The sequence below is a fragment of the Diceros bicornis genome, chromosome 39, assembly GCF_020826845.1.
Source record: "Diceros bicornis minor isolate mBicDic1 chromosome 39, mDicBic1.mat.cur, whole genome shotgun sequence".
Taxonomy (NCBI): Eukaryota; Metazoa; Chordata; class Mammalia; order Perissodactyla; family Rhinocerotidae; genus Diceros; species Diceros bicornis.
Window position 1 is genome coordinate 27,994,009 of NC_080778.1, and position 18,530 is coordinate 28,012,538.

General features: G+C 38.4%; 1 protein-coding gene across 2 annotated transcripts in view; it reads right to left on the minus strand.

The window, feature by feature from the left end:
- Window positions 1-9,279: 9,279 nt before the first annotated feature.
- PPIL4 (peptidylprolyl isomerase like 4) overlaps window positions 9,280-18,530 on the minus strand; it is a 33,315-nt gene continuing 24,064 nt past the window's right edge. For both annotated transcript variants that reach the window (XM_058534259.1, XM_058534258.1), the window contains exons 11-13: window positions 18,394-18,490; window positions 14,128-14,275; window positions 9,280-9,725 (exon numbers count right to left, since the gene is read on the minus strand). In XM_058534259.1, the coding sequence (XP_058390242.1) occupies window positions 9,474-9,725; window positions 14,128-14,275; window positions 18,394-18,490 (497 nt within the window). In that variant the 3' untranslated portion in view covers window positions 9,280-9,473. The remainder of the gene's footprint in view (window positions 9,726-14,127; window positions 14,276-18,393; window positions 18,491-18,530) is intronic.

The following is an 18,530-nucleotide window of genomic DNA, read 5'->3' on the forward strand; positions in this document are numbered from 1 at the left end:
GGAAGACTGGCCCTGGGCTAACATCCATGCCCATCTTCCTCCACTTTATATGGGACGCCGCCACAGCATGGCTTGACAAGCGGTGCATCGGTGCGCGCACGGGATCCAAACCGGTGAACCCTGGGCCGCCACAGCGGAGCGCGCGCACTTAACCGCTTGTGCCACTGGGCCACCCCAGCAATACAACTTCTAACTGCACATAAAACATCTCTCAAAAACTGTCCATCTGCCCATTCAATGCACAAGGAATAGGAGAGGAGGCATAAAATTAAACCTAATTAGTCGTCTTGTGTGAGTAAGATAGGGTAAGAATAAAGATTGTCCCATTAGCAAGAATAATTGAGATCACTTGTTTTAAAAAAAGACAGTTTTGAAAATTAAGGGGATCTCCATATTCTATCATTTAACAACAGGAAGCAAAAGCTTCTCTAAAATTTCCCATCAAAATATGGTTTCATAGCAACAGCTACTGAAAGGTGAATGATTTCGTTTTTACTATTATTCATTCTTTGTGACTCAATCTAGATGGGTAAGAAAGGTCAAAATTGAGATTAAAAATTTTTATGATTAGTGAAAAACATCGATATGAAATATATCTCTTAGTAACTAAAAAGCAACCAATTTATTAAAAGACATTTGTGCAAGTATGGCTCTACTAAAGTCTCTCTACTCTGAGCCTTTCATAGTTCTGATCGAAATCTTTGAAAATTCAGTTGGTAAGAGAGGTCAACCTGAGACTTTACAGCCAAGTTATGATGAACGAGCAATTTTATTCTCAAAAGAACTATTTTTTTCCTTTTAACACAAAAAATATCTATCTACAGCTCCTTTTTTTTTGGTTTTAGCAAAAGTGAGTAGGACATACTATCGGAGCCTGGTTTTAAGAGGTCACCTAAAACCCAGAGAAACAAAACAGAAGAAACAGGAAACAGGGTCATTTGACCCTAGATTTTAGTTAGTAATAGCACCACAGCTGCCTGAGATATATACAGTCATGTGCCACATAATGATATTTTGGTCAGCGATGGACCACATATACGACAGTGTCCCATAAGATTAGTACCATACAGCCTAGGTGTGTGGCTATACCATCTAGGTTTGTGTAAGTACACTCTATGATGTCCACAGAATGACAAAATCACCTAACGACACATTTCTCAGAACATATCCTCATCATTAAGTGATGCATGACTGTATAAAGTAACCATGCAAATAAAACTGAGTAGAAACACATGAGCAAGGAAGACAAGAAAATCAAAAATAACCATGCAAATTTGAAAAAGAATCAAACGGAACTTCTAAAAACGAATCATTGAAATTAAAAATTCAGGGCCAGCCCCATGGCTTAGCGGTTGGGTGCACGCGCTCCGCTGTTGGCAGCCCGGGTTCGGATCCCGGGCGCGCACCGACGCACCGCTTCTCTGGCCATGCTGAGGCCGCGTCCCACATACAGCAACTAGAAGGCTGTGCAACGATGACATACAACTATCTACTGGGGCTTTGGGGGGGGGGGAATTCAATGGATGGGTTAAATAGCAAATTGGGCTTATATGAAGAAAGAAAGGTGACCTGGAATACAGATCTGAAGGAATTATTCAGAAAGCACCATATGGAAGACATGAGAGTGAAGATACAAAGAACACAATAAAGAGAGCTAACATTAAACTGATTGTGATGGCAAAAGGAAGGAATACAATGAATAGGGGAGAGGCATTATTTGAAGAGAAAATCGTATAGAAAGTTCTAGAATAATGAAAAATATGAAGCTGTCAGACATAGCAAATGATATGCCAAGAAAGATAATAAAATAAATCCATATCTAGACACATCATAGCCAAAAACTCTAGAACACCAAAGACAAAGAAAAACCTTAAAAGCAGCCAGTCTTTTCAACAAATGGTGCTAGAGCAAGTGGATGTCCATAAGCACAAAAAAAGAAAAAAAGAACTTTGACCTAAGTATCACACCTTACTCAAAAATTAACTCAAAATGGATCACAGATTGAAACGTAAAACTATAAAACTTTCAGAAAAAGAAAAGTAGGAGAAAATCTTCAGGATCTACAATTAGACAAAGTGTTCTTACTTTTGACACCAAAAGGAAAAACTGATAAACTGAACTTTAATAAAATCTTTTGCTCTGCAAAGACCCTGTTAAGAGGATGAAAAGACAAGCTACACACTGGAACAAACTATTTGCAAACAACATACCCAACAAAGAACTAGTATCTAGAATATGTGAAGAACTCTCAAAACTCAAAAGTAAAAAAACCCCAAAGATCCAACTAGAAATGGGCAAAGAACATGAAGAGACATTTCACCAAACAGGATATGAAGATGGTAAAATGAGTACATGAAAAGATGTTCAACATCATTGGCAATTAGGGTAGTGGAAATTAAAACCACAGTGAGACACCACTCTACATCTATCAGAACAGCTAAAATAAAACATAGTGAAAACACCAAACTGGCAAGGATGTGGAGAAACTGGATCACTCACACGTTGCTGGTGGGGATGTAAAATGGTCTGACCACGCTGGAACACAGTTTGGCAGATTCCTAAAACCTAAACATGTCATTATCATATGACTCAGTAATTACACTCCTGGGCATTTAGCCAAGAGAAATTAAGACATATGTTCACACACAAGTCAACAGCAGCTTTATGCATGATAGCTCCAAACTTGAACAACCCAGACGCCCTTCAATGCTTGGATGGTTCAACGAGGTATGTCAACACCATGAAATACTCCTCAGCCATAAAAACAAATGAACTATTGATACAAGTGACAACCTGGAAGACCCTCCAGAGAATTAGGCTGAGTGACAAAAAAGCCGATCCCAAAAGGCTACATACTATGCAGTTCCATCTCTATAAAATTCTTTAAATGACAAGGTTACAGACATGGAGAATAGATTAATTGGTCTCCAGAGGTCAAGCAAGGAATAGAACAGGGAGAGAAGTAGGTATGCAATTTGTAGTGATGGGAATGCTGTGTCTTCACTGTCAGTGTCAGCATCCTGGTTGTAATACTGTACTGCAGTATTACAAGATGTCACCACTGGGACAAACTGGGTAAGGGGCACACGGGACCTCGGTTTATTTCTTACAATTGCATGTGAATTTACAATCATCTTCAAAATTAAAAGTTTAATTAACAACAACAAATATAACAACGTTACAAGCATTTCTTTAGAAATGGTTGAAAACGCTTCCAAACTGTGATTATCAACCATGGCATGCATGGTCATTGTAAGTGCTGACATTCCTTTTAGAATTGTGAAATGTTACAACTTGTGCTTATGTAGACACAATCTTCTGTCTCAGTACAGAGGCAATGACTTCAGTAGTCTATTTATACTAAAAAATAGAAACAACAACAAAAAGGCAACCAGAAAGAAAAGATACAGTGCCCCCAAAGGAATTGACAGCAGACTTCTCCACGGCAATAACAAAAGTCAAAAGATAGTAGCATATCTTCCAAGTGCTGAGAAAAAATAACTGTCACCTGAGAATTGTGTATATAGAAAATCAACTTTAAAGAACATGAGTGAGGGCCGGCCCCGTGGCTTAGCAGTTAAGTGCGCGCGCTCCGCTACTGGCGGCCCAGGTTTTGATCCCGGGCGTGCACCAACACACTGCTTCTCCGGCCATGCTGAGGCCGCGTTCCACATACAGCAACTAGAAGGATGTGCAACTATGACATACAACTATCTGCTGGGGCTTTTGGGGAAGAAAAAGGAGGAGGATTGGCAATATATGTTAGCTCAGAGCTGGTCTTTCTCAGCAAAAAGAGGAGGATTAGCATGGATGTTAGCTCAGGGCTGATCTTCCTCACAAAAAAAAAAAAAAAAAGAACATGGGTGAATTAAACACATTTTTAATAAACAAAAACTAAGGATTTACCATCAATACACTGTCACTAAAGGAACATCAAAGGTCATGCCTCAGAAAGAAGAAAAATTATCCTAGGTGCAAGGATGGAGAGTAAGGAAACTGGTTAAGCCACAGGTAAATCTAAACAATTACCTGTATAAAAACAATAATGACAAAAAGTCTAATTTATAAGGTTAAGCTAAGACTAAAATATTGGAAGATTATAGCACAAAAGTTGGAAGAGGAGTGATTTAAACCTAAAGATTTATGAGATCTTCATTAGAGAGGAAGATGAAGATACTGACGTTACATTACAAGTAGCGATGGTAAAATTCAAAGGCAATTCCCCAAAACAAAAAAGAAGGGCAAGTAGAATTTTTTAAAAAATGTTTTAAATTAATCCAAAAGAAAATGAGGGGGAACAAAACAACAGCACAAAATAAGATGGTAGGAATAAATCTAAATATAACAGTAAACAATCAGCACTAAACTCATCAATTTAAGTTAATATTAGATTAAAAATAATCCATTATGGGGCCGGCCGGGTGGCGTAGTGGTTAAGTTCCCATGCTCTGCTGCGGCGGCCAAGGGTTCGCTGATTCAGATCCCGGACGCACACTGATGCACCGCTTGCCAAGCCATGCTGTGTTGGCGTCCCATATAAAGTGGAGGAAGATGGGCACGGATGTTAGCCCAGGGCCAGTCTTCCTCAGCAAAAAGAGGAGGATTGGCAGATGTCAGCTCAGGGCTAGTCTTTCTCAAAAAAAAAAAACAGTCCATTATACTACATGGTGTTTCTGAGACTCACTATCACACAGGGACTGAGGAAGATAAAATTACAAGGACAGTAAGAAATCTACTGGACACACTACAAGCAACTTCATGTCAATAAATCAAAAACTTAGTGAAAATGACAAATTCCCAGAAAAATGTAATACTAAAGTGACCTAACTCTCGAGAGAACTAGAAAGATCAATAATTCTATAATCATTGAAAATCTAATCATAAAATTTTCTCACAAAAGAAATACAAAGTTGAGACGATTTTACAGGCAAGCTCTATCCAATTTTCAAGGAATACATAATTGAAATCGTCGTCTTCTCTCTTTTAAGAGAATAGGAAAACAAGAGAACAATCACTAACTTATTCTATAACCTGGATATCAAAACCAGACAAGAGTAACACAAAAAAGGAAAATTATAGGCCAATTTCATTACTGTTCTAGAAATTTTAGCCAGGAAGCACTATAAGAACACCACCATCACAAATAAGTATATACATATTTTAAAATAATTTTTAAAATAAGAATGAATGGGGAAAGAAAAGAGCAAAACTGTCATTATTCACAGATGATATTGTCCACATAAAAGACCCCAAAACCCCACAAATTTAAAGTATAAGACTTCAGTAAAATGGCTGCATATAAGAGCAGTAATCAAAAATATAACTTCTTAGGTAAGGAAACAAAATCATATTTTTAAAAGTTATTTATAATAGAACATAAAGGATAAGGAAACTAGGAGTAAATCTAACAAAAGATGTGCAAAGCTTTATGAGGAAAAGTCTAAGAGGTTAAAGAACTAAATGGAGAGAGACACAATGTTCATGAATAGGGAGATTCAATATTATGAAGATGTTTCCACAAAGTGATTTGCTGTTTGACTACAAATGCAATTAAAGCCTCAACAGAATTCTTTTGGAAAAGTGACAAGTCAGTTCCAAAATTGCACAGAACAGAGGGCCAAAACACTCCTAATGAAACAGGCGGGGGGACTTGCTCAAATATCAAGACCCTGTAAAGCCACAGAAACGTACATGTTTGTTACTGGCGCTGGAATAAACAATAAACCAATGGAATAGAGAGACCATGAAACAAAACCCACACATACACAGAAGCTTACATGACAGAAGTGGAATGTGGATCAACGAGGAATGGATGAACCATTCATTAATGGGTTTTGTACAGTTGGCTGTATCCATAACTTAAAACAAAAAGTGAATTTGGACCCTTCTGTCACACCATATACATACTCACATACAATTCAATATGGACTAAAGATTTAAATGTAAAAAACAAAGCTTTATTTATAACTTTTAGAATATAGGAGAATGTCTTAAGGATTTCTTAAACAAAATACAAAAAGCACAAAACACAAAGGGAAAGGCTAATAAATTCAGACATTAAATTTAAAAATGTCTGCCTAAAATGCACAGCTTAATTCTAATCAAATGTCTAGACCTAACTTCCAGTTTACAGGAAACAGAGGCTAGAGGATGCCATCAAGATACCATCAAATAATTCCAGAATGTGGATCCTTCTACCACGCAACTGGCTGAACTCTTCAATAAGTCAATGTCATAAAGAAGGGGGGAGGAGGTGGATGGGTGGGTAGGAAACTCTTCTAGATTGAGAGAATAAAATGACAAAAACAACATGCAATGCCTGAACCTTGATTCAGGCTGGGTTTAAAAACAAACCAACACCTAAAAATGACATTATTGGGACAATGAGGGAAATTTGAATATAGACTATATATCACATAATATTATGGAATTATTGTTAATTTTCTTAAGTGTGATAATAGTGCTGCAATTATGTAGGACACTTGCTTTTTAGCAAATGCAATGTGAAATACTGAAAGGTGAAATGTCATGATGTTTTCAAATTACTTTCAAATTGTTCAACAACAAAGTGTTATTAACTGTTAAATCTGGATGGTATATATGGATGTTTGTTATGTTTTTGTGTGTTTCTATATCTGTTTGAAATTTTTCATATTAAAAAGTTGAGGGAGAACTTAAAACTTGCGCTCTTCCAAGGCCACCAATAGAAAGGTAAAAAAATAAGCCACAAACCTCGAGGTGTCTGCAACATCTAATAGTAAAAATGGACTGGCATTCACAATCTATAAAAAAACTCCTTAAGGGAATCTGTAAGAAAAAGACAGCAATATAAACTGGGCAAAAGACATGAAACAAGGTTTTCAGAGAGCCATGAGGAATGAATACAGCACATATGGAAAGATGCTCAACCTCATCAGCATTTAGGAAATTCAAACAACGAGACTTCCGCTCTGGCCAAAATGGAGTAACAGGGGCTGGACTTCCCTTCCCGAACATCTTGAACAACTCAACACCTGCACAAAATCTATACAACTGAGTTTTTCAGACACTGGACCACACAGCCAGGGCAGGCAGTGACTCCTGAGAGGAGGACGACAGACAAGAGCCCTACAGCTGCCCGAGCTCACCGCACAGAGACTCCAGGCTGCAGCACTAGGACAGGGGCATGATCCAAAACTCGCCTGGGCGTCTCCCTGGGTGGAGAAGCGAGGGCAGCGGGGCACTGGAGAGAAAGCTTCAGAGGAGAGTTCCAGATCCACACAGGGTTCCCAAGTTTTCAGCTGAATGCCAGTCAGCGTCTCCACGGGAGGAGACAACCCAAGGGTGGGAGGGAGCCACCAGAAAGGAACGGGTGGGACAATTCAGCGTTCACACAGGCTCAGAGGAGTCTTCCCAACAGCCGGCGTGGAGAAACCTCACAACAGGCCAGGCACAGGGAAGATTATGCAGAAGGGCATTGTCTTGGTGGTGGCCAAATGAGCCCCAATTAAAGGCTGTTCTGGTCCTATCTCACTAAGCTTAAAAACAAGCTATGAAAGGATCAGACCCCTTCCAAGTAACTTAATTTTGTCCCAGAACAAAGCTCAGTGTATTTAAAGGAATATAACTAACTCCAGCACCCAACAATGTAAAATCCAAAAATTACCAGGTACGCAAACAAGGAACTTACAACCTGATAATGAGGGGAAAAAAGTAAATCAATAGAAACAGACCAGAAATGACACAGATAGAATGGTCAAGTACATTAAAACAGCTATTATAAATATACTCCAGATGTTCAAAAAAAAATAGAGAAAAGTATGAGCATGTTAAGGAAAGACAGAAGATATTGAAAAGACCCAAATGGAACTTCTAAAGATTAAAAATATAATGCCTGAGGTGAACAATACACTGGATGGGATTAACAGGAGATTAGATACTTCAGGAGAAAGGATTAATGAACTTGAGGACACAGCAATGGAAACTATCCAATTTGGAACACAGAGAAAAAGAGACAAAAAAAGCCAGGGGCCAGCTGGGTGGTGTAGTGGTTAAGTTCACGCACTCCACATCAGCAGCCCGGGGTTCATGGGTTGGGATCCTGGGCGCGGACCTACACACCACTCATCAAGCCATGCTGTGGCAGCATCCCATATACAAAATAGAGGAGGATGGGCACAGATGTTTGCTCAGGACCAAAAAAAACCCAAAACAAACAAAAAAATACCCAAACAGAGCACCAGCATGCTGTGACGCAATGTCAAGTGGCCTAACATCCAATTGGAGTCCCAGAGGGAAAGGAGTGAGAGGAGGAGAGAAAGAGAAAAAAAATAATTGAAGAAATAATAGCCAAAAATTTTCCAGATTTGATGAAAACCACATAACCACAGGTAAATAGCCCCAGCAGAAGAAAGATGAAAAAAACTACACCAAGCACATCATAATCAAATTCCTTAAAAGCAGTGATAAAGAGAAAACTTTAAAAGCAGCCAGAGAAAAAGAACACATTACATATAGAAGAACAAAGATGATAATAGTAGTCTTCTTGCTGGAAACCACAATAAGATACCACTTAACATCCACCAGACTGGCAAAATTAAAAAGTCTAAAATTAAGAAGTGTTGGAGATGATGTGAAACAAAGGCAACCCAGACAGTGCCCATAGAGGTATAACCTGGAGCAGCCACTGTGGAATATAACTGGGCATTACCTTGTAAAGACGAAGATATCCATACCACAAGACCAAGCGATATGACTCCTAGATACAGAATGTTCATAGCAGCACAATGCTGGCAATAGCAAAACCAAAACAAGATAAACCCCAAAAGTCTGTCAGCAGAAGAACAGACAAATTGTGGTCTATTCATAAAACTGTATAGCAATAAAAATGAATGACTCTCAAAAAATACTAAGCTGAAAAAAGCTAGTCACAGATATAAACATACATTATACCATTTATATAAAATTCAAAAACATACAAAACTTAACATTCACTTAGGGATACATACATAATGTTGTAAAACTATAACAAGCAAGAGAATAACAAACACGAAATTTATAATAATTCCTTGAGAAGGAGAGGGCACGTGGGGGACTTCTAAAATGCAGGTAATATTCATTTGCTAAGCTGGCTGAATGGGTACACAGATAGTTATTATTCTTTTTACCTTATATATACATGTTTGTGTATTTCTGTAGGTATGAAATACTCCATTTAAAAAAAGAAGAGTGGAAAATGTGAAAGACTTTAAAAATGAAGACTACTATATACGTATAACAATAAAATTAGTGTAAAAAGTATACAAAGAAAATGTTCAATTCTTTATTGTCTTTCTGTGCCCTATACAGTCAATATTAATCTAAAAAGGCCAGACTCCTAGTGTGAAAAAAAAATAACAAGCAGAGTCTTTGCTTTGACACAAAATCTGAACATCTGGTACTCTTAGTTAGACAAGGGTAAATCTGTTAGCCACTCATGTCTGATTCTTCATCCTTCATCTGCACTTAGATTTTTCTTTATCTTTGGACTTCTTGGGACTCCTGCTTCTGTCCCTTTTCTTACTCCTTTCTCGCTCGTAGGGATCTGCTTGGTATTTGGATTTGTGACTATTACTATAGTGGCCATCCCTTTCTCGAGATCGGCTACGACTTCGGTTTTGAGGTCGGTCTCTCTTTTCACTCTTCTGTTTCTCCCAACAGCTTTCTTCTTCTTCATAGTGACCAAACCCCATCTCCCTATAGATATCCTGTCAAAGGAATGGAGACAGTTACAAGTGAATCAGTAAAATCATCATTTTGTGGGCATTTGCCAATTAATAAAGCTTAGTCCACCATTAGCAAGCAGTCATAACAGCTCAAATTTGAACACTACCACTAATGCCAAGAATCTCATAAATTAAAAAGCAAAAATAATTCAGAAAAAGATTTAACCATTTTTCTTATCAATCTCATTGCTTTGTATCTACTATTTCATCTGAACTGAAGGAACAGACCCAAAAACGAGGGACTAAAATAGCCCAATTGAAATCAGAACAAGTCTTGAGAGCAAAATTGCAATCCTAAGAATTCTGGTGCTGTGTGGTCACCTTTCCACCTCCCTTTCTTCTACTCCCTCAAAATATGGTCCCATCATTGATCTGCAATGAAACTACTAAAATTCCCGTAAGAATCCTATAAAGAGGACATCATTTAAATAACATAGCTGAAAGAGGTCTTAGACAATTCAACTAGTCTAAAAAGAAAATAGAAACTGTAGACTTTGATCTGAGTGACTATTTTTGAAGGGTTTATTTTATAACAGCTCCTCTCTAAATCTTCAAATCAATTTTCCTTGTTTAGACTAGGCTGATACATGTTTTCATTAAATTTTTGTATTTCTTAAAAATGAGTTATGAATAAAACACTGGAATAATCCATTGCCCAAGGACCATAAAGTGGGTACATTTAACTCTATTCTTAACAATTAAGTAGCAATAGTACTTTTCCCATATCGAAGAGGGCTAGTTACAACAATTCTACTTCTGCTTGTGTCCTATGCCTAATTAAAATGATTATCTCAGGCCGGTCCTGTGGCTTAGCAGTTAAGTGCGCGCGCTCCGCTGCTGGCGGCCCGGGGTTCGGATCCCAGGCGCGCACCGATCCACCACTTCTCCGGCCATGCTGAGGCCGCGTCCCACATACAGCAACTAGAAGGATGTGCAGGGGCCGGCCCGGTGGCGCAAGTGGTTGAGTGCACGCGCTCCGCTGCGGCGGCCCGGGGTTCGCCGGTTCGGATCCCGGGCACGCACCAATGCACCGCTTGTCGAGCCGTGCTGTGGTAGCGTCCCATATAGAGGAAGATGGGCACGGATGTTAGCCCAGGGCCAGTCTTCCTCAGCAAAAAAGAGGAGGATTGGCACTGGATGTTAGCTCAGGGCTGGTCCTCTTCACAAAAAAAAAAAAAAAAAAAAAAGAAGGATGTGCAGCTATGACATGCAACTATCTACTGGGGCTTTGGGGGAAAAATAAATAAATAAATAAAATTATAAAAAAAAAAAGATTATCTCAGCACATGACTAAAATCTAAGGAAATGAGAGCCAACGCTCTTTCAAGAGACAGTTCATAAAATTCAACTTTCTTAAAAGATTTCCCACAGGAAAGACAAAATCCTCAGGACTGAACTCCCAAGGGTCCAATTCTATCACCACAGACATTATGACAGTAGCTGTAAATGTCAAGGTTTAAAATCCAGAGTGATAGACACCCATGATTAAGGGTTGGGTGTTAAGCAAATGATTCATAATTATTTCATATACTGTCTAGATACTATATATTACACCTGGCATAGAGATTACAGCATGTGAAAACAGATATAACATGATTGTTATAATCATAGTGTTTGTGGAATACAACATTATAAACTGATTCATGATTTCCCACACAATCCCAATAGTTCTTGTCATTCTATGAGTCCTAAAGGTAGAAAAATGAATATTTTAGTTTAACCCTTTAATATTTTCTAGCAAAATATGACATCCCAGATAACAGAATTTTTTGTGCTTCTATAACATATACAAAATGTAAATATCTATGTACTATTCTGTCTATACACCTAGTACTTATTTCTGTATTACTTGAGATGATAAACTTTTAAAATGGAGAGACTGTTAGCTGATGTGTAACTCTATAAAATATTCAGCACATTATTATACAAATAGGCACGTGCTTTGAGTGTTTCAAATAAGAGATAAAAGGTTATGCAGTACTTAATTCTTTGAAAATATTGGGGAAGCTGAAAATGTGAAATGGACTGAAACCTTAAAACCTCTCCTACTTAGAGCAGTTTTCAAAGCTACACAAACTCTGAAGTCGGGCAGCTCTAGGTTCAAATGGTCTTCACCATTTAGGAGATGTGTCCAACAAGAAACTCTTGAGGTTGGATTGATCAGGGAAGGTTTCATAGAGAAGTCAGGACCTAGGGTGAGCCTCAAAGAATGAGTGAGTTCAGGTTTGGACTGGCTGTGAGCAGGCTAACACAAGGAGGTAAGTGAAAACTGAAGAGCAAGGGAGACCTAGCACCGTGTGCATGAAAGAGAAAAGCTGAGGTGGCTGAAGGGAGCCATATGAGGACAGATCCTCTGACACAGTGCTAAGTGCTTCTGCAATACAATATCATCCTCACTCTGGAAACAAGGAGAGGGAGCCTCAAGGGATCTACACAGGTTGGAGATAACTATTTCATTGATCAGTTAATTGACATATAAAATTGAAAAGGAGGTGGAAGACAACAATGGGGAAAAACACACACACACCTGACTGAATCAAAATAAATGCTCAAGTTCTAGCTCCCCTACTAAACTATAAAGCCCAGGGGCCCGTGGGGTCAGGATCCTCATATCTAAAGTGAGGGAAACGCATCAGACGAGCTCTAAGTCCTCTCCAGTACGGACTTTTAAAAATTCTATCATTTTGTACATTTAAGACACAAGACAAGATAATTAAACTAGCATGTGGCTAAAAAGGAAAGAAAAGGACACAATAAAACAGCCAATTGAAAGGAATCAACTTAACCTAGCCAGTGATTTCATGTAAAGCAGTCAAAAAAAAGTCTAATTTAACTAAAAGCTATCCGTGCTCAGGCCTCTGGGACTCAAGCAAAGATTTAGTTAAATCTAAATCACTAAAATAACATTAAATGACTAAAATGACAGCAAAAAGAGAGTCTCAAATTATAAGAACACAAAACACCTATGAAAACCACAGAGGATTACTGACAATCAGTATGAAGACTTCTCAGCCAAGCAACCGCAGCTGAGGACTCATTTCCTGTAACCCCAGTAAAACCCAAACCTCAACAACACAGTAACCATCTTTGGAATTAAGACACAAGGTGGAAAAATTAAACAGAGAAGTTTTCGAACTGAACAGTAACGCTGTCACTCAACAAAAAACAAAGAACTTGAAGAAATAAGTTAAAACATTCTTAGGAAACTAGGCTCACCAAGCAAAATACCAACCAAGAGGAAAATTTGAGCTATACCTGAAAATTACCTAGTGCTGAAAATTCCATTTAGTGATTATATTTTTGAGATTGAAATCAAAAGGATAAAAATCAGAGTAATAGAAAAAATTTTGGCCCACTGAAATCTTAAATATGGATGTTTTATTAGAAAGAAAAGAAGAGAAAATTAGTACAGCTATCTATTACATAGCGCTATACTCTCCATCTCTGTCTTTGCTTGACATTCTCACCGTCCTGAGTTCCTTCTCACCTCTGCCTATTGAAGTCCTCCTCATCCACCAGGGCCCAGCTCAAACGTCCTCATGTGGTACAACAAAAAAGCAAAGGGCTGTAATGTAATGTGTTTTTCATTTAACTGAGAGCCAAAATGCAGGCTGGAAATGATTTCTTCTCTTCATAATCAATTTTCTTTGGGGAATTATTATTAATGTCTTAGAAAATGTATTGTTCAGGAAAGCTTTTGGGATGATCAAGTTAATTACAAGTGCTGTTTTTATTTCATATATACAATATGTAAGGGCATAGATATTTTTTAGGTCTTAAAACCTCAACAGGGGCTGGCCCGGTGGCATAGCGGTTAAGTGCGCGCTCCGCTGCGGCAGCCCGGAGTTCACAGGTTCGGATCTCTGGCACGCACCGACGCACCGCTTATCAAGCCATGCTGTAACGGCGTCCCATATAAAGTCGAAGAAGATGGGCACAGATCTTAGCTCAAGGCCAGTCTTCCTCAGCAAAACGAGGAGGATTGGCATCGGATATTAGCTCAGGGCTTATCTTCCTCACACACACACACAAAAAAAAACACCTCAACAGCTCTAAGTGCTGTACATAATGCTTGGTGATAAATTAAAATGAAAAATGAGAAGAACTTTCTTAGTATAACCACACTTGTTTTTGATGGGAATAAGTGAGTGTCCACAGGTATAGAAATTGCTCTTGCTTCACAATGTGGAACTTTACGATATATTAAGTTATTTCAAAAACAATCTTTTATAATTTGTGATATATATTCTTGAAAATTAAAGTGCAGTACCTCAGTGCAATCACTCTACACTTTAGAGGTAGGAACACACCCTCCTGTTCAGAACCCTGTTCACCCAGGGACGACATATTTATCCCCCCACAGCTGAGTCGACATTAGAAGTACCTGATTAGTATTTTTGATTGGCACGTAGTCTTCATCTTCTTTTTCTTCAGAGCAGTGACGGGTTTTCTTCTTGTGCTTTTTACTCGTGTGGGAGTGACTGGATTTTGAATCTTCTGCCTGCTCATCTAGTACGAGATCATATTTTGCACTGTGGCAGCCAGTTAAGGACAAAAGTGAGAACTGGTACTGGTAATACACCAGAACATAAGAATCTGGTAGACAAAGAACGCCATGAGGCTAAAGGTAACTTTTTAAAGCGAAAAGCATCTCGCAAGCATAGAGTTTATTTCTAAGTCAAAACTAACTCATACATTTTTTCATTACATAGTTAACAAAAATGGAAAGAACCCTGATCTTAAGTAAACAGTTAACAGTAAGGGGGCAAAAAATGTGGAGGGGAAAAAAACTCTATCCACAAATGAAAATACAAGTAGCATAAAAAAATAAGGAAACATATTTATCAATAAAGAAAAAACTTAAACTTAGAAAATGAGGCAGATGATTAACCAGAAAAATTTAAGATATCACAAACCCCAAAGCCAGAGAAGCTGTATAAGATAAAAGGTACATGCATGAGACTGACTCTTCTTTTGAAGTGCAAATTACTTCAATCCTGTAGAAGGAAATTTAGCAACGCATAGTAACAGTTATCATGTTTAAATTCAAATAAGAATTTATAAAAAATTAAAATCATTAAATGAACAAAGGTATACATAATAGGATTATTTTTAATAACAGAAACTGAGAACGAAAAGCCTAGTAATGAAGATACACAAACATATTGTAGTACTTCAACATGATATATATTATTATAAAGGAAGTTGTTAATAATGATAAATGAATATTATGAAAAATCTGGAAAGGTGTTTATGAAAAATTAAAAGTGAAAAAAGCTTAAAGCAAAAACTATTATACACCATACGGTCATTATAATTTTACAAAACTGTACAAGATCAAAAGGAATAAGGAGAAATAAAAAGTATCATTTGTCTAGGTGGTAGAACTATGAGTGAATCTTTTTTTAAGTTCACATAAATGTGTTATAAAAATTGTGATAATGGGTTTTAATTCAGAGATAAGTATTTTCTCTAACATACTATTATGTCTTCTAAAATAATAGAAAATGTAAAACCATTACAATCTCTGCTGAAAATAATCTCAAATTCTAAAACAGATTTTGAGGAAGGCTGACAAGGGCTAGAATCGCGGTTTTCAAAAGAAAGCTGATGAGGAAGCCCCATGCGGAGAGCCGTGTTAGTGTCATGCGGGACCAGAGTAATCGCAGACACACTTCCCTTAGGACTCCAGTTTCACGTCTCTTTTCACGATGCCACAGCTCGATGCTTTCCTCGGGGATGTCTCGCTTCTACATAAGATGAAATAGGAAAACACTGCACCTTCTGGCTTTTCACAAGACGGCCAGTCGGTCTGTACCAGCCTGTTACTACTCCATTACCTCTAATTTCTTTCTCCTTGACACCACGTCACCCCGTTTCCAGAGCACCTGCTGCACCTTCTCCTTCGTCAGATGCAAACTCAGCAGCCCTTGCCTGGTGTGTGCTCTGCATCCGCCACTCCCTCCATCCAAAACACTTCAGAGCAGTGTCTCTCAAACTGCTGGTCATAATCCATCCACGGGAGGCAAATCCATTTAGTGGGTCTCAGCCGCATTTTTAATAACACAGAAAATGGAGTGCACGGCACCTAACAGAAACGCTATGTTGTTTCAGTTATGTGTGCATGGGGATGGTTCCAGCTGGACTGTGCGGGGTCAAGACATAAACTGTATTTCTTCAACGATGGGTCTCAGCTGAAGAAAGCAGCACCTCGCCCCCGCCCTCCCCTCCCCACACTCAAGCAGCAGCTTGAACGCCACTTCTTCTAGTGTCACTGGCGGGTTTCCCTGACGCCTCACCTCTGTGCTAAGTCTCACGTCCCACAAATGTACTCTGCAACACTCTAGACATATTCAATTAATGATAATTATTTAACGTCTGCTCTTCCCCCCACTCCAACAACAAAAGGTAAGCTCCACAGAGGCAGGGGCTGTTTCACTGCTAAACTTGGTACGTCACAGAGGCCAAGTAAGTATCTGTTGATTACTTGTTGGACCACCAGGAATACGGCACTATACTTGTTACAGGACCTCTCTTCTTCACTTTTCCACTCTCTCCTACTCACCATACAATCAGCACTTTCAGAACTTGTCAAATCTCTCCAAACTCCTTCAAATTAAACACAAATTCATGATCTCCCTGACCTCTTTTCTCCAATTTCTTCCCCCAAGGGCTAGTCTAGCGAAGCTAAACTTGCCTCTCTTTCTACTTCTATTTTTCAATCTTCTTATTAGTAGTCTACATTTACAGCAATTTCTCTTTCTCTCAAGATCCATCTAGTATATCCCCACCACGCCTTTTTAACTGACTTAAGACAACTCATCTGCACATCAGCTTATCCTCCGAATCCCCTTTCCTTGCCATAGTTACAAAGTAACATAATACACAAAAAATACTGGGAAAAAAAAATATATATATATATCTTACATATTATAAGCACACGTTCTATCCCTCTATTATTGTGCCTGGATAATAAATGCCTCGCTAAAATGAAATCCATCAATTACCAAGAACACAAAGACTATCCTACTGGGTCAGACTCACGAATTTCCTTTTTCTTGTTCAACATTCTGTTTGAGAATGATTAACAAGGGTTTGCACCAGGATATGTCTGTCTTCTCCATCAACTTCAAAAGACTAAAAGCAGTGTTTAATACTAGCCACATGTGGTTGTTTAAATTTGAATTCATTAAAATTTTAAAAATTTAAAATTCAGTTCCTCAGTTCATCTCATATGCTCAAAACCACATGTGGTTAGTAACCGTACCGGACAGTGGAGATATAGTCGATTTCTATCACTGCAGAAAGTTCTACTGGACAGTACTGGGCCAGAGATTTATTCTCAAACATGTCTAGTTTCCTTTCTTAACTCTTAGTAACCTATCACCGTGAATTTAGAACACTGTAATCCTACGTGTTCTTCCTCTTCAGCCTGAACGACCTCCGCCTCCCTCCACTCTACTTGACGACGGTCCTTCCTTCCCTTGTCCTGCACACTCCCCTTGTTCCAGCTGCGGTTACTGGTGGTTAGCCTCAATTCCATTTTAAAGATTTGGTAAATAAATCTCACGTGTATCCTATCCACACCTTTTAGGATTTTAAGATTTCAATCACATCCTCTCTAATGTGCACCTTTTCAGACTAAATCTTAGCTTACTGTTTGGTCGGTCTGCATGTGAAAGCTTCTCCTCGTGCTGATCATGTGAGTACACCTCAGACCTTACCCAGCTCTAACATCTCACAATGCTTTATGCATCACAGACAGTCAACACATTTTACAAAATGAGTATGTAACAGGTCAACCAGATATTCATCTTTCCTTAATGAGTACCTGGGAAGAAAATGTCTAGCATAGGAAAAGAGAAACTCGAAAACACCAACAGAAACTAGGAAACAAAGAAACCATTTACCAGAAAGAATCACAAAAGAAATAACCTTTGCAATGTGTGGAGTGATAGATTTATAATGAGACCATCAATGAACAAATTAAAATGACATAATATGAACAGTATGTTCCAATGCTTCTTACTTGTCTCAACCTAAACCTTGCAAGAACCTAAATAAAATGATCAAGTCAATTGACTTCTTTTTAATCCTACAAAGTCAACTCTTGCACACAACAGGAGCCCCATAAATATTCATTGCTAGACTGACAATGTCCCATGCATAAAGAAGCAACCTAATCACGTAGGAGAACAACAGGATTTTGTTATCTACAAATTCACCATCTCCAAAGAAGTGAAACATATGAGGAGGTTTAGCACAAAGGATTTAGCTTAGCTATAACAGAGAAATCTCTGACTACGAGGAATCTAAGACATTATAGTTATGTACAGAAAACACAAGTCTTACCTGAAGATCTTCCAGGAATAAACATTAACCTCAACCTAAGAGCAGGGAAGGGAAAGAACTAGGTTCAAGATTTCTTTCAGCTCTTTCTCCATAGAATAGAGAAGACACTGAAAAAGTAAAGTGTATGTAAAACGGTGCAAAGAGATGACAATAAACTAAATGATTTCTTCACAAACCATCTGGATTCAGGACCTCTGTCTTCGACAGCCTTTGTGCCTTTTTTATAGCGCATCACACAGGACTCTGCACAGAGTGCACGGTCAATACATAGTGACTGAACGGTTCTTGGGAAGGATACTCCTGTTTGGGCTTGACCTTTTCTTTCAGAACCAAATTGGACGGTTTATCCTGTTCCTTTTCATACTCCTTGAAATCATTCTTGGTGTATTTCCCACCTATTTATTAAAAAAAGAACAAAAGAACTTAGTAAGAAAA